At 41.8% G+C, this 24,831-nt stretch overlaps 1 protein-coding gene across 1 annotated transcript; it reads right to left on the bottom strand.

The window, feature by feature from the left end:
* Positions 1 to 89: 89 nt before the first annotated feature.
* tesk1 (testis associated actin remodelling kinase 1) lies at positions 90 to 23,227 on the bottom strand. Its single transcript, XM_026353032.1, has 11 exons — positions 22,996 to 23,227; positions 21,490 to 22,220; positions 10,022 to 10,143; positions 9,784 to 9,832; positions 8,912 to 9,058; positions 7,604 to 7,686; positions 4,449 to 4,539; positions 3,688 to 3,771; positions 2,677 to 2,763; positions 2,122 to 2,218; positions 90 to 2,019 (listed from the first exon to the last, which is right to left on the bottom strand). Exons 2-11 carry the CDS (start codon positions 21,676 to 21,678, stop codon positions 941 to 943), a joined length of 2,028 nt encoding a protein of 675 aa, XP_026208817.1. The 5' UTR covers positions 21,679 to 22,220; positions 22,996 to 23,227; the 3' UTR covers positions 90 to 940.
* Between the last annotated feature and the right edge of the window lie 1,604 nt (positions 23,228 to 24,831).

The following is a 24,831-nucleotide window of genomic DNA, read 5'->3' as shown; positions in this document are numbered from 1 at the left end:
TATTAAAATTCATCCTCTGGGTGGATGTTCGAGATATCTGAGAAGAGGCAGCAGCATGGTTAAAAACACAAACATGAGAAAGACGTCACTGCATTCTATCTTTTTATTCATTGCCATCATTAAATAATAAGAATCTGTACATCTCTTAAGGTCTTTTGACCATTCATTCTCAAAAGTAATAATGATATCAATAGCTTCCTTATTAAACAGTAATACAGTTGAAGTGCTTAACGAGGCAACCAGAAGGGCTGAGAAAGACCATACAGCAACAAAATTGGTCATAGGAATGGTGTACAGCACACACACTCAAACATACATCTCCAGCCTCACACACTGACTTATTTTGACATCACACACACACACACTGCAGTGCACCATACACCTCTTGATAATTAAAGACATTAAAGAAAAAAAAAAAAAAACAACAAAAAAAAACTGCCTGTTCATTCAGAAACAGCACAAAACATCAAAAAATGATTGGAACAGTTATAATACTAAGCTTAACATTCCTCATTAAGCATCATCAGTCATAAGGACCTTTACATCTGTGAGTGTACACGATCGGACAGACTGGGCCCCAAACTGGAGTGTTTACATGCTGATCAGTTCTGGACGCGGCCCATCAGTCAGATCGATGCAGGCACTGCTGACGTCTGAAGTTGTGACACCCTCAGCCCAGCAGAGGGCGACACAAATAAAGTCACCAGCAAAAAGACACCAGACTTGTCTCCCAGCATTCATGGAGAGAGTCAAGTGTGTTTTAGGAAACCAGTCTGGACACTCTGAATCTCCTCTGCACCAAAAAGTATGTCTGGAAATTAAGTTGTGTATTGCTGCATTAAAATCTGTGCAAATTTTAAGAAGAGCCACTTAATTTCCAGGGAAGATCTTTTGGTGCAGAGTTACCACACCCATGTATTTGGTGTTGGGAGGTCGAGGTTTATGTCTGCGCCCCTGGCAAGGCGAGTCCCGGCTCCAGGCTGGTGGTGGTGGTTGTAGGGGTAGGGGAGGGTGGCAGGCCTTTGGGTCCTGCACACAGTAGCCCGCGTGAGGCTGCATGGTCCCTGTTCAGGTTCTTGTAGGGGTTTCTACGCGGTGGAGCTCGGAGACAAACCGAAGGGAAGCGAAGACCAGCGAGGCAGCAGCCGGGACAGGAGATCACCTCTTCCTGGTCCAGAGAGTGGCCGCTGCCAGAGCCGAATGGGGACGACCCCGCGGGGTCGTTGGGTGGGGAGTGGTAGCCGTTGTAGCTGGCTGTGGCGGAGGCGTTGGTGTTGGGGGTGCTCCAACCCAGCGGTCGACTCACGACCACATTGTTGTTGTCCAAATGAGAAAGAGGAGGCAGGCACGGAGGCCCGTTGGAGTTGGCGGAGCCCAAGCCATTTGAGAAGGGAGGAGTGGAGGGAGGAGGTGAGAGTTTGGAGTAAGGAGATGAAGCGCCGTTTTGCGTGTCCGGGGAGCTGGTGCAGTCCATTGGCTCCTCATCCTCCTTCTCTTGGTCCAGTGACAGGGGCTCAAAGGACAGAGGAAGACCGGAGTCACTCCCACTCTCCTCCCTGATCTCCTTCTCTCCACCCAACAGGCTCTCCTCCTCGCTCCCTCCATTCATGTCACCGTTTACAGTGTCCGTTGCAAACGGGGACTCCTCCTCGGTGAGGACATTGCTCTGTGCAGATGTGATGTAGGGAGGAGGTGTGCAAGGCAGCGAGTGGCAGCGCCTGTGCCTCCTGGGCACCTCACAGCTGTCGTCCTCAGAGGGAACGTCACAGTCTGGCGGAGGGGGGAGGGTGAAGGTGAGGGAGATGACGGACTTGCTGGGAGTGTCGAACAGCTTGATCTTGCCGCCTTTCAGGTCCTCCCTCTGGGAGAAGGGGTTGACTCGAGCAGGAGGTGCTGTCGTAGCAGAAGACGGTGGCGTGTTCAGGGAGTGAAGCATGTCGGATTTGCTGCGGGCGAGGCAGGGATCTGATGGGAGGCAGAAGGATCGCCTTCTCAGAGGACAAACTGCAGGAGGAACAGCTTTAAAGGAAAAACAAAAGCACATTGGATGATATTTAGTTTTACTTTACAGAAACAAATATTGTGTTTACACTGATGCTTGCAGACTGTTTGGTGACTCACCTTTGACTGCTGGCCCGTCCTTCTGTTTCCTGTCAGCCTGTGCCCTCTCCAGCTTTGCTACGATTTGGGAAAAGGATGGACGGAGCGTTGCATTCATCTGGCAGAACAGAGAAACCAAAATGAAAGATTGATCATGAGCACGATTGAGACTGTATGTGGAGGGAAACACAATTTCATTTCTATAAACTCAAACTACAGCGCAGGCGGTGGACATGATTCCTGATCTGTTCCTTTCACTGTGATCTTAGTCCTTCTTCATTCATGCAATCTAATGTTTCTGGTCTAGTCTATAACCTGGTGTCCACACATTTTAACACAGGTTACAGAAACGCTCCCTTATTGACATTTGAACTCTTTCTTAATATCCATGAACTTAAATTGAAAACTTAAGGTGAGTGTCCATCTGATTACTAATGTAATTTGGTCTTTTTGTAAGGCTAAGTTAATCTGCTGGAGAGAAGAAAACAGTAGAATAAAGTAAAAAAAAAAAAAAGAAAAAGAAACAGGGATGAAGTAGATCATAAGTCATGAACAGTGGACTGTCTGTGTTCTTACATTACAGCAGGCAATGGCCAGCTCCAGGAACTCAGGGGGACAGTCACCCACCAACTGTTGAAAGGCCTCCACATCCAGACCAAAGTCCTAAACATATATAAAACAAATTAATAGTAATAATAATAATCTCTGTACATCCTCAGTACAATATTAAAGTGACTGCAGACTTTCTTAGTGAAGTGGTTTCAACTGCTGTATTATTAAAAGCCACAAGAGGGAGAAGTGCTCGTGTGACGTCGTGAAAAAGGCTTCGCAGGTGCTGTGTCCTACATCTATGTTTCATAGTAATTATATACAGTATGTAATTTATTTTGGTTTCTGGCAACAGAAAATGTTGCAGTGTGTATCAACAGAAGTCACACTGCAAATTTGGAGAGTTATTTGTTTTTTGCAGCCAAGCCCGATTAATCTGCATGAGTTTACGTTAACACTGAACTAATATAGTCTTTGATTAATTTTGATTCTTTTTCCAGTTTGAACACAGTAAATCTGCTAAAGTCTCTAAAGTAAGTGAGATTCATACAGTATTTAAACCTCTACTATAAACAGATCATGAAGTATTACATGTATTTTATCACTTATATCGACTCATTTTAAGCAGTGGCATTTTTTAAGCATGCAATCTTCAATCAAGATAAGAAAGTCATTTTCCTGTTTATCAAAGACAACAATCTACCGTCAGATTACAAAAGGACACACTTACAGTATTACTTCGAAACTTTTTTCAAAATGATCTGATATGGTGCAACTATTGCTTAACGTTAAGACACATTTTACACTTGCTCAACAGTCATATGCTGGAGGCACTTTTGAAATCTTTGCAGGCATTAAAATTAACACTGGATGTGTCCTGGAAAAAGACCGTCATACTATCAATAATGCCTTAATAATAAACACTTTCCCCAATCAATCAGGTAACACATTTATATAATAAAGGCTTCAATGAAATGCACGAGATGAGTATGTGACGATGGGGATTGTTGAGTCACTGATGAAAAACGTCATTCATACCTCAGTGCGTGGCAGGATGTCGGGATCGGCCTGTATCCTTGCGATAATCTCACACAGGATGATACCGTATGCAAACACATCCACCTGCAGAGAGGGAAAAGGTAACGATGTGGTAAAATGAGACCGTGTTGTGTACGTTTCCTGCTCTAGTAACTGGATAAACTTGACTTTCATTTAATAAAACTTGATAAAATTATGTACTTTTTAAAGAAACCGCCCAATAACTGAACTAATATTATCAAAATAAAAATATTTATTTAGTCTTAAAGTCATATTTTACAGGAAGACAGTCTCATCTCTTCTATATGGTTTATTATTAATTTAAGGACTTTATTTATAGACATGAAAGAGGGAGAACCTCATTATGCTCTGTAAGTTATGTGAACTGGTTTTATTTTTAGACTTCTTGCATTATAATCTAAAATTACGCACTATGTTTTGGAACCGGTTTATAGTAATTTGTAGTTTCTTGTAGCCCAGACAGACTGAATAACACTAGAGAAACATCACAATCATCCCTTAAATGTATCCCTAACAGATAATCAGGATTTCCGCAAAGCTGAACAGAAAGTGGCATCGCAGGCCAAGAAGTCCACTTCTTACATAACTATAGTCCTAGATGGTTAGTTTGATATAACTGATTTGTGAAATATTTATTACTTGACTCCAGCACCTGGATGCTTAGTTTATTACACTGGCTCCACAGCGGACCTTGAACACAACATTCAGGAGCTGAAGGTAAAAAGGCGATCAGTCTGTACCTTCTCATTATACACCTCTCCTCTGAGAACCTCTGGGGCCATCCAGTAGGGGGAGCCAACAACAGCCAGGGGCTCCTGGTCTTCCTCCTCACTGCAGGATAAAGGGAAGAGGAAAGGATGGATTGAGGAAAGGGGAAGGGAAGCTGGATGTGCACCTATTGGAGGCTACTGTGAAAATAAACTTTAAATCCATTTAAAACACTAATTTAAAGGATTGTGCATCACACAACTTCACAGATCATGACAAGTGTTTCTTAAAGAGGTTAGGAATCAGTTTAAATGAGTTAATCTGGACTAACACAAAGGCAACAACAACAAATTTTAGTTCAAATGAAGCTGTGATGTTCTAAGAGATTGATTTGCCCGAAATTAATAAAAATATTGGACATCAATACTAAATAATGTCAAATGGTTCATTCAACTCATAAGAATATTGGGCTAAACAGAAGTCTTTATTAATGAATCGTTATAAAATATGCAAAATCAGCTTAATTTGTGAATCCAGCAGTAAAAGCGTTATATGGTGTTAACATGAGCTTTTTGGACTGGGCATTTTTTTAAGTGATTCAAGTTTTACATATCAAACAAACACCAATTCATCAAAATGATTAACAGATTAAAATTATATTTACTGCATGAATAATTTGTGCCCTCTTATTTGCACACAAACTGTATTGTTTTGTGAGTGTTAGTAACCCAAATGACAGATTATTATTATATATTATTATATTGGCTTATTAACTTACTAATTTTTAATATGGTATACCTGGTATAACATGTTTTAGTTACAGCATTCAAGGAAAATTATTTGATTGTAATAAAAATGAAAAATCTCTGTAATAAAACAAGTCATGTGAAGGTATCACACCTTAATACAAACAAAATTAAAAATAAAGAAAATACTCAGCAGAATAATCAATTATTTACGGGGGAGGCCCAGTGCAGTGATGCGTGACAAATCCACATATTTTTGTTTTATTTCCATTTAGGATCTTTGTGATGTGTAAGAGACTGACGATGACAACGAGTGGTCAGACAGAAACAGTCGAGCAAACAGGCATCACGCTCCATTTCATTAACACAGAACCCAATCAAGACGGGTTATATGAGGTGAAGACTGCATTGGTGCATGTGTGAGTGTGTGTGAGCGCGTGCACGTCTTCTGTAACTAAGAAACCACAATGTTTTTCGGTTATAAAGAGATATCGTTGTGCAATTTTAGCTGAATAAAAAGGAAGGAAGAGAAGAATGTGCAAGGACAACAAGCTTGCACACATGCTTGCGCCTGCGCATGCAGCCTGCTGGCGGATACTTCCTCTGTGCTATTTCTATCTGCTACTGTGGGCTATGATGCAGCAAAAAAAAAAAAAAAAAACACTCAGCAAGGGAAACGACAGCAGAGACGATCATGGCTCCAATGTAAACAACATTTGAAGAAGTGGAAACAGGGCAGAGGGAAAAAACGGCCCCTGAAAACATGAACGGACAGAAACAGTGAATTTATAGACATCGAGAAAAGATCGCAGAGCAAAGGACAAGAGTGACTTGTCACGAGGGGCAGGAGAGATCCAGTATGGCACAGAGAGCAAAAGGAGGAAGGCTGGAATAGTTTGACCTTATTTGGAGTGCTTTTCCTAAACTCCCTTCATCTCTTCTCTTTCCCTCCTCCTCTCCTTCCTTCCACAAGCACAGTGGTAGCACTCCGCCACAAAAACACACACACACACACACGAGAGAAGGGTTGTCAACATCATCTATTCTCTACAGGCTGACCGCTGCAGGATACAACAGTGTTTAACTAAAATAAAAAGTAAACACTCCCTTGAAAATGACGGAAATACAATTCACCAGCTGCTATTGAAGCAGAGGCTGGAGCAGACAGAGGATTGATGTTCGATAGCTGCAGGTATGCAACAACACACAGACACACAGGTCAAAGACACGAATGTGCAAAATACCCATTTTAAAAGTGATGTTTTGCAGAGCAGAGCTGTTCAGAAAGCACAAAGGCCGCTGACATTAACACGCTTTTTCCCCCTGAAACTGAGACACACATTTGTGTAAACATAAAAAAAAAAGTGCCCAGGCACAAACACAGCCAGCGGAAACAGAGCACACACACAGACACACACACACTCATAACACAGAGAGAGCAGGCCAGGTTACAGTGGCAGCTGTCTCATCTCAGACAGAGGACAAGGAGCTAATGGCACAAGTTCTGGCTCCCGTGTTACTTTAAGGTCAGCTTCGACGTCCCGCTCCCAGCGATTGAGCTGACGTTTTACATCGTTATCAGTTCACTTCCTTACTGTTGACGTTTATAGAGAAATAATATTCACAAAGACGACAAATGGTCCTGTTGAGTTGTGGACTTATATGGACGTTGAAGAGAAAATGTGAGGAAGGCCTTTTGGCATCTTTTAATTTTCTGTCTTTCTTAAAGTTCCTCGAGAAGCCACTGACGTCTCTGGGTTAAGTGAGAAGCTCGAGTTTAGCTTAACATAACAAATGCAAGCCTTTCTTCTTTGCAGTGGTATATTTTCCCCAGTTGTGGTCATTTAACTTCAAGTAAAGAGACATGAAGTCACCACAGAACCAGCTGAAGAAAATAAAAAGCACCTCAGAGGATCACTGCAACTTCGCTGGTCATTTATAGTCGAGGAGTGAATTGATGGCAGCGAATAAAATATGCCACATAAATGTCAGAGCAGATTAAACACACAGCTGCAAACACAGAAGAGGCACAGAAGAGGCACAGAGTCTGTGGCGCGTCATGGTCGGTCAGATTAAAGATTGACACCACCTCAGTTTTGTGAGCCCCGTCTCCTTCCTGCCCCTCGAAACGACACTTGATGATATTAGTAATAACAGTTCCACAGAGAGCGAGTGGTGCTGGAGAGCGGGGAGGGGGGTTAACCACAACATTAGCCTGCATACTTTGGAAAAACCCCGACAGTGTTGCAGTGTGAGTAATGAGTCTCATTTTTCTGTGACCATGTCTCATCCGAGCGTCCTCAAGAGAAAAGAGAAGCTGTGGGAGACTTTTGCACTTTTCCATCAAGGATGAACAACAACTGCAGGAAAATCCTTTAGTGAGCGAGACCTGAATCTAATCAGAGTGTCGATAGAGGTTTGGATGATTGTTATGGACTGACCTGTAATCTGGGATTTTCTCAGCCAGGCCAAAGTCTCCCACCACGGCCGAGCACACGCAGCCCTCCCAGCGCACCAGGCAGTTCTGCACAGAGGGTCAAAGGTCACACACAATCTATTACTGAGTATTTCAACAGCGATGCAGTGTTTTATTGAGCTTTTTATTTGCTATTAAGGGTTTTTATTGAAGTGTTTGGCTCTGGAGCGACAGCAGCCGCCTCCTTTGGAGAGAACTTGGCCGTCACATCAACGTACTCTTTGACTTCTGTGCAGTTTTTTTTTTAAAACAGTTAAAGGATTATTTCGCAGTATCACCTGCTTAGCAGCTACATGGCCACACATGACCTCAAATCTGATTTGCTTGTGCACATTCCAGCATGTTGATTTGTTCAGTAGGCTTAAAGCCTGATTTAAATCCCGGCACATTGTGGATTTTCCTATTCAAGTTTTAGTTGTGTTTTCCTTTTTGTGCTGCTGGTTCCTGTAATCTGATATTAAATGTCTGTGTCAAAAACTCTGATCAATACAAATCTGGACCTGCCAACGGAGCAATCTGTGCCACAGACCAGGGGCCACAGTGAAAACACAAGATTCAATGTGAGACAGTGAGCAGTAATTTAATCAACTGAAACTGATGTGTGTGATAAGACTGTAGCACGAGTAGATAATAAAAATAATAAAATAATAATATAAATTGATTATTAAAATCAGCAGGACATTAAAACATCTTTTAGAAACTATGAATAAATAAACCAATACAAAAACAGTACAAAGACAAGGGGAGATTTCATTTCTCATCTATTCTCTTAGTTCACGTTTTAATTAACCGTCTTCTGTCTCAGTCTTTACATCCATACAACTGAGAGGTGCTCGAGTTTGCTTATAACAACAATCAACATTATAAGTCATTAAACTAGTCGAGCAAGTGAGTGAAAAAACAGGTCAAATCTGGGTCAAGCTGTTTAGACGCTGTTTAGAGTAGAAAACTGTTTCCCGTTTCAGAGCTTACTGTATATTTACAGTACATTTCCCACAGATATATTTTGTTTTGTTGTTTGCTTTGTTTGTGGCTTTAACTCTTCACTTTTGTCTCTAAAATCAATATTAGAAGAATTGGGTTTATGATAAAGGACTGAAAAAACTAACATTGGTATATTTATATCTCTGTGTGCCCGACGGCAGCGATGCTCTTGTGTAAAACCGATGTTAAGTGACTGTACTACAGTGTGCAATAGTGCATGTAATACATATGTGCGCAGTGTCCATGGGCACTGGTGTGTGTGTGTGTGTGTGTGTGTGTCTCTCATCACCTTGGAGGTGAGGTCCCTGTGGAAGATGCCCTTGCTGTGCAGGTACTGCAGTCCCCGTGCGATGTCCAGAGCCAGGCTGAGCCGCACGCTCCACGAGAGATACACGTCGCTGCCCAACAGCTGCTCCAAGTTACCGCCGTTGATATACTGGATCATCAGGACATACAGCAACACAGGAAATTCATCAGTGTGTGGATGACACTGCTCAAATATAGAAGCTGCTTCTAACGTTAGTTGGTGAAAACACAACCAGCGCTGATTATTATTAATTAAACAGCATTGCTTGGGCCTGTTTGGGAGTTAAATATGTTTAAATAACCTGTGTGTTAAAGTAAAGCCTTTTATCTCTTCCTTGTCTCACACTGAAAATGTTTTAAACCTTCAATTACTGTCGACAGAGCTTCTGAAGGGATTTCATATTCCTTTATGCCCTTTTTTACCATAAATTTTAAAATTATCTCATTTTTCACCCCTGTATGACTGAAACCTGTTGATCTTTTAAACCAGCACATCATGACGTGCCACATGAATACGACCAGTACATGCGTCACAGCACCTAATCCCTCTTATCTCCTGATCTTTCTCCTTCACTGTTGTTTCAGCTGCTCGGTCACCATGGTAACGACAAGTCAACCCATCACTTGTGAGAAACAGGTGAAACGTCATGAACGGCCCAACGTAGGAACCAAAACAGGACTTAAAGGCATCTTTAATAAGTTCAACTCTCTCCCTGTGGTTCTAGTTTGGCGACTTCACGAGCACGAACTGCATTAAATAAATAAATAAATAAAATATCTGTTTGTCAGAAAAAGCCGTCCACAGGATGCAGTGATGTGATACTCTGGCCCTTTAGGGGTTAATTAACATCTTACCTCTGTGAGAGCGTGGAGCTGCCCTTCATGGACACACACTCCTATAAACCTGGAGGCAGAGTAGACAAAACACACGAGCTCAAGATCCTTCACATAGACCAGATAAAAACAGAAACCTGTTGCGTTGTTTACTTTTTTAGTTCATGTGAAGCACCACATGTGCACAAAAGAATAAAAATACATTGGGCTCAACTAAAACGAACTTGTATTAACATAAACATGGAGTCGCCTCATTTACCTGAGTATGTTCGGGTGGGATAGTCTGTTCATGAGCTGCACCTCCCTGAGCATGTTGGCTCTGTTACTGGCCAGGATGTTCATCTTCAGAGCCATCACCTGCCCCGACACTCGGTGTTGCACCTGGATCAATGCACATACGAGAAAGAGAAAAAGATCATTCATTGAAATCAACAGAAATGACTCACATAGTAAGAAAATGGCAAGCTCAGCATTTTTTTGTGTTGAAATAATGGAGCTGAAGAAATTATGCAATTTAGAGTTTAAAAATAAATAAAAAAAAAAAAACAGACAATGGCCCAACAGACAGCGATTAATGCTTGTTCCACTTTTCAAAACAAGCAGGACAGTTTATGGAAAATAATATTTAAAATACCTCACGCTACATGAGCACACACACAACTGAACAGAAGAGGCATTTATCCTTCATTATACATCTGTCACATCAGTTAACACTATCTGAAGTAATAAAACAAAAACTAGCAGACGGTGATGAATAATATTGTTGGAAACTGGCCATGAAACTTTTAGCAGGTCAGTTGAGTTTCTTCATTTGTTTTGGCTGCTGCACTGCTCCGACCTGCTGCTATGGTAATGACTCCGTCTGGTATAGTAACCATGGACACGCGACATGCTTCGCCTCGGGCTACATGTCGGTGCATATTTGCTTGGCAAGAGAAGCACTGAATACTCTGACAGAGTCTATCGAGATAAGTCAGAGGCGTTTCTGAATCCACTTTGTGTCTGTGTGTGTGTAATTGCAGTACTGCATGTGAGTAATTACCTGTGCTACTGAACAGACTAAACTAGAGACAAGTGAGTGTGAAGCCAACAGTGGTTGAATTAACTTTAAAGTACTCATAAGTCTACTATTTATATCTATATATCTCTAAAAGCTTGTGTGTAATTGTTTTAAACTTAGAAAACACAGCTGTAATTGCATTATTGATAAAACACGTCACTGTTGTTATAATAAATGTTGGATTAATTGAAGTTACCGGGCTGTTTTGTAGCTTAGATTACAATAACTGATATACAAAAATAACAAAAACATTTTACTTCTATGTATTTGTTGCATCTTCTGAAAGAATTAGAAGAAAAACTGGATTTTTAATCTGATTACTTGTCTTTATTGTCCAAAATCCACCACGTCTGTCATGTTAGCAGCTCTGAGAAACTGTGCTTTGAGCTAAATGCCAGTGCTAACCTGCTGATCATGTCCAGTTTAATTCCTGTAGTAAATACAATGAACAAATACAGTTAACCACCTTAGTGTAGCATGCCAACATGAAATACAGCTTCCCACAGACTGGTGGCAGTCTTGTTAGTTTTGCAGGTGCTTTGTCAGAAACCAAATTATTGGAAAATGCCAAAAAAAAATGGTTGTAGCTAGAAAAAGTCTTTAGGATTCATCCTCCGGGAACATGAATGTCTACAAAATCTCATAGCGATGAAACAGGCAGCTGTATTATAGTTGTGGTGGTTGGTAAGCCAGTAATAACCAGCCCCGTCAGTTTTTGGGAGTAACAGCAGATTGCTATCCGGTGTTTCGATTTGGGTTCTGAGGAAACACTTCTTCACATTTTGCAGCCAAAAATCCGGCTTTTACTGCCTGACTTCAAACCAAATGTCCTTTGATCTAATGATAAAGTTGAACTGGCACTGCAGGTTTCAGGTCTTAATTAGTGACTGAAAAGTGTAATGACAGACACGGTGAGGGAGGAGTGGCGTGCGAGTGCCCACAGTCCGCGGTGTAGTGTAGTATTGTGCATTATAATGTAGTGAGTCAAGTGTGAGCTGAAGTCAGTGTGACACTGGCCTGGATCTCAACTGGGCTCTGGATCCGGTTGGTGATGGAAAAAAAAATAAAAGCCACTAAGCCTATTAGAGTCCAGACTAGAGTAGAGCGAGTAAGACTATTAAAGCGTGTGCGCGCGCACACACACACCAAAGGCTTTTCGTCTCAACAGCCAGTCAATGGGAGTCAATCTCTGCCACACTAAATCCTTTCTCCACGGAGCCACTTGAGGACTTTAGTTTGTAGCACTGTGCTGTACACATGCATGGATGCACACATGTAAATCACACACACCACCGTGTACAGTAGTTATTTCCTCTTGCAGAGCGGGAGGCCCAAGGAGTGTGGAGAGTGCAGGACTAATCTCTGCTTCACTTTATACATTTACAGCACTTAGACGATGAGGCAGACTCTTGTAGGGTGGTAAACAGAGCTCTGCAGCCGATTAGGTTGGAGAGCAGGTGCCTTTACACACGGACCCTCCTCCTGCTTCCATTATTGCAGATATGTATCAGGGTAACAGGACTGTGGCGCTGTGCGCTTACATCATACACATCTTGTCAGCTTCTCCCTGCTCACATGTGCTTTGTCACCTAATTGAAGAGAGCGTTACATCCCTGACAAACAAACACGTGCTCTGACTCACACAGGCAGGTTACAGTGCAAACATGAGCAAACTGCTGATGCAGCAGTGGTTGGAATTGCAACGCTGCTTGACCTGATTGTTTTGACCTGACAGTTTTTAGCTTCCAAACAAACAACCTCTCACTCATCATTACAGAGGGAGTGTTGCTCTGACTCAACGTGGGGCTCAAGAGCAACTTGGGCAACTTATTCCCAGTCACATGAGCGGCTCAACTCTGCAAAGCCACTAAAAGAAATAGATGGTGTCCTTCTGTTCTGGTCATCTCCATGGACTTTCTACTGGAATGTCAACGTCTACGCCTTCATAGAGATTATCCCATGGTAACAACAGCAACTACACACACACACCAGACTTCTGCTCACATGCACACACCCCAGATACACCCTAAAGCTCTCCGTCAAACATAGTCTGCCTAGTAAAGTGCTGCTGTCAGCAGTGGAAAGGTCACAGGCATCTCTCTCGCGCTCTGCAGCCAACATGTGCAGCAATGTCTGTCATTAAGCTGGCAGCCTGATGGGAGAGACTGATGCCCAGTGAGACAGGACGATGTGTCAGACAGTAAATGCAAGATGTACAGAAAAGAGAAATGTAGTGGAACTGAAAAATAAATGATTTTAAAGCACTTAAGGCATTTTTAGACAAAAGGATATGAAGCCGTATGAGCAGAGAACTTGCAGGAAAAACGTTCTTTATTCTTGTAAAGTCCAGATGAAAATGACAGATGGACGTTTCTGTAGAGCTTCAAATAAACACTTTTATTTTGTGGTAAAACTATTTTTGTGTACAAGTCTGTAACCAGAAAAACTGACATCAAGAGTCTAAAGTTCAAGGTTTTCAACGAGTCACCAAGAAAATCTGAAAGAAAATCTCTTTTCCACTTTTATGTAATAATAATTAAATTTTTGGTTACTTTTATCTCCTTGTACAAGTACATAAACAGTCTTCATGACAATGCCAGCAATACAATTCTGGGAAATGCCAAAAGTCATTAGCCGTAAAACTGTCAAATTTATAGAGTGTAAAATGATTGAACATTAAAATCCGGATGTTAAAACCTCAGATTCCTAAAACAATGATGCAGACATGAGCTCAGCTCTATTTTTGCAGATGGTCAGCTCTTCTGTATGATTTTGTGCCTATACTACATGGATACATTATTTTATATTCAATATATTTCACCCTGCAGTGGCAATTCTGAGTGTAGGCACAGAAGAAAAACACAAACACCTCTGCAGAGTGAACCTCTGCTGCAGCGTTGCAGAGTGTGACCATACAACCGACTACACACATACAGCAGAATAACTGTGCTCCTGGACACCAGATCAACACCAAAGGCTTCTGCTGGGTGGATTTCACGGTTACTTCAGCTTCCCACCAGCTGAGGGCTGAATGTAGACACAATTTAAGTCCATGTTAAATTAGCCACACTGCGGTCTGCAGAGAAAACACGCTAGTGGAATCTGTTGCTTTCACCCCAAGACTCTGTAAAGATCTAAATGTTTAGTCAACGGTCAGGTTACTGCGGGATTTACACAAGAAAGTACCTGACAGCCTTAGTGGTCTAGTCATACATAAAAACAGGAACTACCCTTTGTGGAAAAAAACCCATCACGATCTATGCAACATCAGCTAAACACAAAAGCATAATTTACCTCAACACTACAAGAAAACACTTCACAAAAGCAGAACAGCTTTACTAGTTTGACAGCTGAAGTGTGGGTAAAGTCCCTTATGGGGTGTAATCCACTCAATGAGTACAGAGGAGAATCAGGGAAATTACTTCTCCTACAAAGCAACTCATTCTATCGCCTGAGACGCCGTTCTCACTTATAGTGTGAAGAGGAACACAAAGTGTGTAAATGAGAATGCATGTGTGCAGGCGAGCGAGATGAGGCACCGTGCCAAGCTGGGTCCATCAGTGAGCGAGCAGGGAGGTCCCCCGCTGTTCAGCCGAGACCGGCACAGAAACACAATCTGATCCAGTGGGTGAACAGACCAGGTGAAGGTGAGCAAACCACGCCCCCTCGTCTACCATATACACAGGAGGGGTCACTTAAGGTCAAACATGCAGAATACAAGTGTATGTTGACCAACTAAACAAACAAATTAATCCCAATTGGTTTGAAACCTTTAAATTAAAGCTGACAATATACACTTTAACCACATTGATTGTTTTATTTCATATCCATCGTTGTGATGTACAGAGGTAAAATGCACCTGCCACTGGCTGTCAAAGCCTCAGGACAAGCCTTGAAGTGGCCTCAGTGCCTCGCACAGCAGCATCTGTCATTGGTGTGTCCTGATTTTCAGTAAAGTAGTTGGAGTTAGAAAGTGTCCCTTGTTACTGCACCGATTAAATTCCATTCACTTCCACTGTATCAGGGTGGATGCAGGCATTTCCAAGGCAGACGTCTAAAAACCTAAACAAAAGAAGTACTCAGTGTGGCTTGGATGGCAGCAAAGATAAGTGTTGTTTTGGTGCTTTGTTGAACTCACTCTAAAGCATGATGGGCAGAGATGACAATGAAAACATCTCCGCTGCGCCGCAAAAACATTTCACCATTTCTGAGATGCTGGCTAGACACACACATGCAAACACTAAGCCATTTGTTTGTCTTCTTACAGGGGAGCGGCCTTCCTCGAGGTTTGGCTAAAAACATACGCACGGTCAACATGAATGGCAGGAAACGCTCATTGTGCACCGATATAAACAGACATCAACTGTCTCGAGATAAATTTTAACAACACTGGTAACTATGATAAAGAGGAGGAGGGACACGAAAACAGATACTTGTGCAACTCTTGCCCAACTTCTCTATTTTTAATCGCCGGTCAAGAAGAAATAGTTTGAATACTAAACACAGCGGTTCAAGTGAAGACAGGAACATCACAGGCTCAGCGCTTTCGTGTTTGTGCGGCTGTGCAGAACATAAACAAAGCTAAATACTTTTGCAGCGAGTGGCAGCAGAGCAGGTCCCGACTGGAGCGAGGGAGGAGAGGAATAATGAGGGAAATGTGCCACACTAAGCCACTGATGTTCAAGTCTGCACTGGCTCTCCCATTCCAGGGTACAACAACACACAGAAACTGATCACTAGCACACAGGTGACAGCTGATGATGGATTGTCGTTTGTGTGTGGTGCTCCAACAATCACACCCGCCTCCTCCTTTGTTGTCGTTTTATCTTTCCAGGGATGAAGGATTTACTAAGAACTGGTAACATTTTCACACGTGCTGCTGGGAGAGTCCCACAATCTGCATCGCTTTTCTTCAGAAAGATAATTTATGTGATAAACTTAACTCAACAACAAATCAACAGGGCTGGGGATGCAACTTGTGCTATAAAATAAAAGCCTCAAACAATAAAATAAAATATATTTTTGGAAACATATCCCTAATTAAAAGTCCAAATCGCAAGAGAAACTTAGGTGACAAAAACATTAAATTGTCACATTTAAAAAGTTTGAATATGAAGATGTTTCAAATATTTTCTTAACTTTTTAAATCTGTTTTCACTGTGGTTGTGTTAATGGTGTCAACTGTCTTTTAATCAAATAAACCAAATATCATTAACACTAAAGACTGCTGCTGCTGATAATACTGGTTCTAGACTGTATAACTTATCATTGAACGTGAATATTTCTGTTTCCTTTAGTGAATTACACATATGAGAGCTGGAGTGCTGGTAAAAACAAACAAACAAGCAATTTAAAGATGGTCAAATGGTCTTTGTCTAATTAAACGATTAAAATGAATGAGTAATAATTAAAAAAAAGTACCTACACGACACAAAAAGTAATACATATATAAAAAAAATAGAATAATCAAAGAATGAGTGCAGTCTCATGCAAAGTCTTTTACATATTTTAGAATTAACTCTTTACACACGTGAATAACAACACTTCTGCACATCATTCTGTCGCCTAGCTGGTAAATTATAGTTTTAATCATTATAAATATGTCAATATATAATTACAATATGAATCCACTGAAAGTAAATAAACAATAACACTGAATATTTGGTAAACCACCGTCATTCACTGATGAGGACTACGCGTGCGCGCGCACACACACACACACACACACACACACACACACACACACACAGTTGGGCAACTCATTTCCACATTACCGCTCCGTCACAAGACAACACTCAAAAACATTAACTGTCCAACTACGTGTCCTTTAGAGACTCGTGTCTGTTTTAAATCCCCTCTTTATCCAATTACTCTGCGGCAGCTTATTATCACTTCATGTTGAACGTAACACAACACACGCACACACACCTCCATCACTAGACTCTAAATCAGGCTAATCACAGCTTTTACAATAATTACCATGATGACTGACTTTGTTATGGAGACATTTTCTGTGAGTCACAGAAGTGTATTAGAATTTGAGTTTTAGTTACCCCACTGTTATAATTAAAAAAAACAAAACACAAACAACCGAAGCAGCCAAGACAATATTTCTCTCCCACTGTTAATGGAAAAATGGTCGGTCGGGTGGAGACTCAGACTATAAAACTTTATTAATCTGTGCCTTATGATTTTACGTTGCACAAGAGGAAAACTTGGCTGAGTTTATAAACTCTGATATTCTGAACACTCTACAGCAGATTGAAGCATTTAAAGAGTGTTTCACTCGAAATGTTAATTGTTAAATGAAAAGGTCTAAAAAATTTTACGAACATTACCGTACCAGAATTAATCAACTCTAGTTAGGTCTAAACCAGAATTAAAACGTGTTTTAAATAAAGTGTCTCACATTTAAGAAATGCAGCTCCCTCCTCTCTTGCTGAGAGTTCTTTTCTTTATGATAAATGTCAAGTTGTAGCAGGTTAGCTTAGCATAAAGACTGGAAACAGGGAAAAAGGTCGAAGGATTTAAAAAGGAAACGCACATGCACTGCTGTAAACACCACATTCACACACTTTCTTACAGATTGAACAGAAAAAGATGACGTATTTATTTTATAATGTCATTAACAGGTACAATTTGTTACCTTTGGCCAAGCTAACACACGGCTCGCTTTAGATAGATACGCTCAACGAAGGGGCAGCTCCACATGAGTATCTTTACTCTAAGACGTTACGTGTGTGTAATGCTCTCAGATTTAGGTTTCAGGAAACATTGAAACGTTTTTCTCCAGAAATAAAGGCAGATTTGTACAATAATGCAACAACTACAATTACATGTATTGGCATTAATACTATAGTAGAGTTCTAGTTAAAGTAATATCTGGGTACACATCATCACACACACACAACATCACAACACTGAATTTTTAAGGGAACAAATTGTCTTTCAACACTTGGAGACATGTTGAGGACGTCTGTCATTTATAAATACTGGGGTGGAAAAATGTCCATGTTGTATAAATTGGGTAGAGGTGACACCTGTCCCTTGGTGCCTGAGGCTGCAACCTCTTTTCATTTCTCATCTATATAATGGAAAAGCACCAAAGAGAAGTAATTAAAAAAAATAAAAAATAAAAATCCGTTCAACGTTCCCACGTTCTTTGACAGCAGGTGTTACCTGCAATAGCAAATATGCTGTTTGCTATCAGAACTGAAACATCTGGAAATATGACACACTAGCTCAGCAGTCAAATTAGAAATGGATCCAAGTAGTTGGTGCAAAGACCCTGCAGGCGAGAGAAACCGATAAATACGTGCATTTACTTTCTGTTACCGGAACCACTGAGAGAGAGGTGCACTTTATTTGTAACTGAGACGTGTTATTGCTTTTGAGCCTTCAGTTCTTCACTTTCAGTTTGAGGGTATGAAATAAAAACAAAAAGGAAAAGCCTGCATAAGGCTAAAATTGGTTACACACACACACACACACACACACACACACACACACACACACACAAACCTCTCTTCTAAAGAATATTAAAAGAAGGATGAAAAACGGCAGGATTTGTCTTGACACGTGCGCTCCCTTCCTTTCTCCCCTTTATTTGTCTCAGGTTGCACAAATGCACACTGGAGAGGTGAACAGCTGCATGTCTGCCAGCAGCGAGCCTCCATTGATCTGCACTGAACACTGGCCAAGAGCAGAACATCAATTTCCAGTCTGGATGTTAAGTATATGCACCATGCATTTCAGCGGTCACTGCATTTTAAAGAAAACAAAACATTCATAAGTGGATTTTCTGCAGAGCAGGCTGCAGCTTTTTCTCTGAGCTACACCAGGATACAGGAACAATCATTCAGTCAGCCATGTGTGCACACTTTTTAAATATGACTGATAGTCGTGGTAACAATTTTGCATTTATATGGCGCTATCAAAGGGCAAGTGGATCCAAACCTAAGTGCCAACTTGACAGGCCAGCAGTAAACACAGTAACATTTGCATGCTCATTGGCCATTCAAAGGGCAGAGCTGACAGGAGTGGCTTCAGCTGGTGAGTGGCCTGGATAATGGTATTAAATAAATAAGTGAAGTCACAACACAAGACGTATTAGTTCAATGAGGTGAAATATTAAGACTGATTGTTTAGAGTGAATTTAAAATCACAGCTTTTATTGTTAAATTGAGAAAATGTCATATTGCTGCGTTTTAATCCATTTAATGTCCATCGAGGCTCAAGATGTATAAATCACTGTTGTTTTAAAAGAACGCCGTTGGCCAGTTATCGATTAACCTGTGTTAACAAACGCTATATGTAAAACACAAGACAGCATCTTCCAGCCACACATACAGAACCATATAGAGACAAAACAGTTAATTACTTAACAGACAGAAAACTAATCAGCTTTTCTTCTTCTTCTTATATGGAATAAAACTGAATATTTTGGTGTTTAACTGCTGTTTAGAAAGCATTGGAAACAGACTAATATAGTCAAGTACTTAGAAATGAACTGATAATCAAAATAACCTTCAGTTACCAGAAACAAAACATCCGTTATCACATCATCTAGACACACAATCACATTTGGTACCAAGTGTTTTTGTACAAAATTTAAATACGTTGTGTAATCAAGTGAAGTTAAGAAACTACTTCCACAAACCACATTGTTACACTGATAAATGACTTTTGTCTACTCAGCTCACACCTTTCTCTCATGTACAAAGCCCTTCAAAAGCCCATGGACAAATAAAAAAAAATACAGGGTTCTCATTAAGTACAATCCAAGATTGTTCTCTGGCAGCACCGACATGTGCCCTTATACCCACATCACACATTCAGGTACAGAGCCAAAGATCAAACAAATACATGGAAAGAGGAAGCAGGAGAATGGGAAATTAAAAATACACATCACTTCTACAAGTCTTGGCACAGCTCCCATGTTGGTATAAAGGAGCTGATAAGGACTTGCGAACAGGAAGGAGTTATGTATGTAGTAATACTTAAGTTTAATTTACAGGCATTATCATTGAAAGTGAAGAGTGAAGGGTCCTTTCAGTTGAAACATATTTCTATATAACTTTAAAGTCAAGTGAGACATGAGATACAAACCTGACAGAAGACTGAAGCAGGAATAATGTGAATAAATATCCATTTCTTCAAGAAATCTGATATTTCTTCATGCGTCATATTGAGATAAGAGAGCATGTGTGGCTCCTTAGACACAAACGTCAACCATCACCGAACACTGAAATGAAGCCATTTCACACAGCATCATTTCCAGCTATGTTATTCATATGTTAATGTTGAACTAGGCACATCACACTTGATTTAAATAAAGGATGTTTTGACTGATCTATAAATAAAATCCTATTCTGTGGATTAATCCGTGTTCCCGCTCAGTGAACTGTGATGTTTTGTTTACATGACGTGTTGGTGTGAAGGACTCATTATAAAACGTTTAATATTTATGTCTGCAATCCACTGCTTGTTGCGCCATTTAACTCCTACTACATTCAAATGCTGTATTCTTACAGTCGTCCAACGACCTCACAACCAACTAAACTGAAAAAGTTCAAATGCAACTCACTTTAAGTGCAAAGTGTTCACCATCTCAGAGAGAGGGAGCACGTCGATCAACAATCATCTTTGTATATCTGAACCACGCCATGCAGCAAGACAGTAAATCACTCATCAAACATGCCTTTCGTTACCACCCCCAGAGTGCAAACTGCCATTCAGATGAAAAGTCATTATGTCTCAGTGTTATGTCTGACGTGTGTTTGGAAACTCATACTCAGCGGGAGACTGCAGTCTCTTCAAAGAGGAACTATTCAATGCTGTTTGGACTTTATCAGATCATTACTCATTTTAAACTGTGTTGCACTAATTGTAAAAATCAATAAACCCCTATACAGCTCAAGATAAAGCATGTGGAACTTCTGCTTTCTGAATTGTATACTAAATCCCTAATAAAGTCACCTACGGAGGGTGATGCAGGTTATTCTCTGGACACACCCTCACACTGGTCTGTGTGTGTCAACTCAGGCCCATCATTAATGAGGCGTTCCCTGGAATTAGTCTCTATACAAGTGAAGAGCAGCATGACAAAGAGCTGAAGGCTGTGGGTCCAAACAGAGAGGAGAGCATAAGGTTACCACCTACACGTGTGCCAGATCTACATGTCCTCACCGTCTCCACTTACGTGGCCAGGTGAGACGTGTCCACCTGACACAACATGTGGGTCAACACGTGTGGAGAAGAGACTGGACACTGAGGTGTAAACGTCTATCAGGACAAAATAAAACAAAAACAAAAACAAAACAAAGACCAACCACAGCAATTACTCAGCATTTGGTTGAGGATGCAGCGGTTGCCATAGTTACCATTTGTTTCTGAGATGGTGATGGATGAAGTGAGTTAACAGGAAGTGAACAGCTCATTCAGAGCTGTCAAGAAGTTGAATTCACACCTTCTGCTCATCATAAATTACCCAACTTTCTGTCTTAACACAATTAAGACAGAAAGTTGGATGTCTTAACTTGGTTTTGTGTAACCATGGAGACGTGGAGGATGTGCACATTAAGCCTTTAGACTGTCCTCAAGACGCAAAACTAGTCTACACAGCGAAAGAAAGCGTCAAACCATCACACATACACGCTTATTCTCACCTTGAACACTTCGGAGAAGAACCCAGCGCCGATCTTCTCGCAGTTGAAGTCGTCTAGACGGGCCAGGCTGGACACGGCGCTGCGCAGGGCCCGGTATGAGGACGGTCGGATCCGGTTGGTTCCGTGGACGCTGTGCATGGGCGGCTCTGCCTCTCCCTCCTGCTCCGGCTCGACCCTCTCCGTCTCCATCTCGGACGCCCCGGGAGAAGGAGGAGAAGGCGGGAGGAGGACGTGGGATGTGTGCGTAGTTTAAAATCCAGCCCGACTACTGTTTACATTTCCCATGTCCGCTACAAGGCCACAGCGCAGCGCTCTCCGGAGGAGAGGAAGATAAACTCTCAGCTGGGAAACCAAATGTCGCAGCTGTGGTCAGCGTCCGGTTAGGCCAGAGTCCTCTATGGCCCAAGTTAAATTCCTGCACAGACTCGGAACGAGCTTGTTTCTGTCTGTGTCTAACAACCTACGCAGCTGCAGCGGTGCATCCTGCAGAGTCAGTGCGCAGTTTGAGTGAAGTCCCTCATGCCGTGCAGCAGAGGAGGCTGTGCCGTTTTCTTCCCCCTCCTGCTGCTGCTGCTGCTGCTGTCTTGGCAGCAGAGTCTCTCTCGGTTTCCTCCAACTCTGCTCCTCCTGCAGCAGAAAAAGGCCGGGACTCTCCTTCCCGGTTCCACCAATTGAATTCTGGGTTTCCAGTGCGCACAGAGTTGCCTCACTGGAGCTGCAGCCTATTAAAACTGGAGAGGGACAGAGAAGAGGGGCGGAAACAGGGGCGTTCATTTACTACATTACAAGTGTGTGTGTGTGTGTGAGTGAGAGAGAGAGTTATTGGCAACTAATTAATGTGATAAACGTGCCAAATTATTCAAGATCATCGACTCAAGAAAAACAACAGAAATAAAACTTGCACCGATACAAAAGTCTTCCAGGATTTACAGCTCTCCAAATGTGTTTAACATTTACATCTGCATTACCGTGGAGCTACATCTAATTTAGAGGCATCAATACCCTTTAGAATAGAAACTAACACAGAGAGTTAGTCGTAAATTGGCTTGTCCGACGTGTTGGCCTATCTGCTCTCCGGTGATAACGTGGATGCAGCATGATATCATTGTTACTGCCTGCACTTTGGCCACACAGACGCTCCTTAAACCCGATCCAGTCGGACAGTATTTACACATTTAATGGTCGCTCGATCGTCCGGGGAGGTGGAGGGGGTGGAGGGGTCTCCAGACAGCAGCCTGCGGGAGCTTCACGACGCGCCGCAGACAACTGCGTGTCGCGGACCTCCTCGCAGCCTGACTGCGGCTCGTAAATTATGGATGCCAAACTGAGCAGAGTTTGGGAGCTCGTCTGTCACGGACTCGGCTCCGGACAGAGAAACATTCACACATGTCGGAGCCTCGCGAATCAAACTCGAAAGACGCTGACGCACAAACTGCACCGTAACTGAGCGGAGCGGAGACGCGTGTGTGTGTGTGTGTGTGACTGCAGAGCAGGATCTGGACTCACCTGGCCTCGACTAAAACATGATCTCCACATGGGCCAGTGTCCTCTGTTGAGCCGTGACGCCAGATCAGCGGCGGAGTCCGGTTACCGACGGCTTTATTTTACTAATTAATCATCTTTGTGCGTCGCCTCGACCCGCCTTCACACACTCTCACACACACACTCTCACACACACACACAGCCTAGTGTGGTTTCGTTTTGCTGCCTCGCTGTAGGTTTGGCTGCGTGAAGCGAAAGGAGCGGTGACTTTTGCTGCGTTTTATTGGAGGCGGCGAGGCGGGGCGGGTCCATACGTCATCACCGCAAAACGGCACCTGTGGGTGGGCTTGAATCTCACCTAGGCTGCATGCCTGGTCTCCAGACTCCCCCTGTAATCAGGGGATGCTGCATGTAGGCTGTTTGGATTATAAGGAAAGTTGTGCTGCAGGGTTTGTGCCATAGAAGATCACTGCAATGTTATTATTATTATTATTATTATTATTATTATTATTATTATTATTATTATTATTGTTGTTGTTGTTGTTGTTGTTGTTGTTGTTGTTGTTGTTGATGGACTAATACCAAGCCATATCACTCATTATTTTCATATCTACTCTGACTCTGGAGGATGTAAATGTATGTTCTGCACCCACCATCATCCTCTCCGTCTGTTGCCTCCAGCACACTCGCCAAGTGAAATATTACAAATTACCCTGGTGGGAAATATTTCAGTAGCACTTGGATGAGGATATAATAAATCCAAGTCCAGCTGGAATGAATCCAAACTAGCCTCTGTAAAATGTTGACTTACTGAAAATGCACCTTAGCTTGTAGTGTTAAATAAAACACTACAAATGCTGATATGTACAGAATAAATAATGTTTAATGGACCACTTCTTTATGTAGTTATGCACCTGTTTACATAAGCAACTCTCAAAACCCAGGTTACAAAGTGTTTTATACAATTAAAGACGGTGCAAACCACAGTTGTTAGTACGTGGTAAATTAAATGTAGGTGAGAACGGTAAATGAAACTGAAGAGAAGCAGCAGTGACACACACAACAGGAGTGATTTAAAAGTTGATACTGACTCAGGCATGTTCTTCACAGCTGACTGTGAACATTGTGTGGGGCACCCAAAGGTGCTGAATGGTAAAAAAAAAAGAGTGTTATACAGCACAGAACCATCTCACACCTCACAGCTACATACTCCGAGTGATGGCACACAGTTTAAACATCCAGCTGGAGCTGCACGACTCTCTCCAGACCAGGCATTTGTCACACAGCTGTGGTTTGGGTTGCTGGCTCTGCCCTACAGCCGGAGGAAAACACTAAATTCACACCCCCGTCACAGATAATAAAACATACTATTTATTATTTAGTGCTGCTGATCACTTATTCATCAACCTGAGTGTTACTTTTTGTTGTGAGTCCAAGTTGAGCTTCAGTGACTCTGTGTGTGAGGATTATCTGTAAGCTTTCATGCATGTGTGTGTGTTTGTGTGTACGTGATAGGGGGATAATGTTGACCCCCGCTAACCTTGTCTCAGGGTTTTTTTTTTTTATTAACTAGTGGACTAGTTAACTCATTCTTTCTGTTGTCTTTATAGACTGTGATCATCATAACTATCAGTGTTAACAAATATGAACTTATTGTGCACCTAAAACAAAACAGCTGTGGTTTATTATGATGTGACGTCTGCACCTTTAACTTCATCTGTTGCCTGAAACTGTTCTCACGTTTGTAAAGTTTGTTTAAGTCATGTTAAAGCACGACAGCTTCAGAGATGGTAAGTGGTCCCCCACTTTGACTGAGACCATCTACAGTATTACTACTAACATTAATGTTCCTCACAACTT

The sequence above is a fragment of the Anabas testudineus genome, chromosome 18 (genome assembly GCF_900324465.2).
Source record: "Anabas testudineus chromosome 18, fAnaTes1.2, whole genome shotgun sequence".
NCBI lineage: Eukaryota > Metazoa > Chordata > Actinopteri > Anabantiformes > Anabantidae > Anabas > Anabas testudineus.
This window is presented reverse-complemented; position numbering and strand designations above follow the sequence as displayed.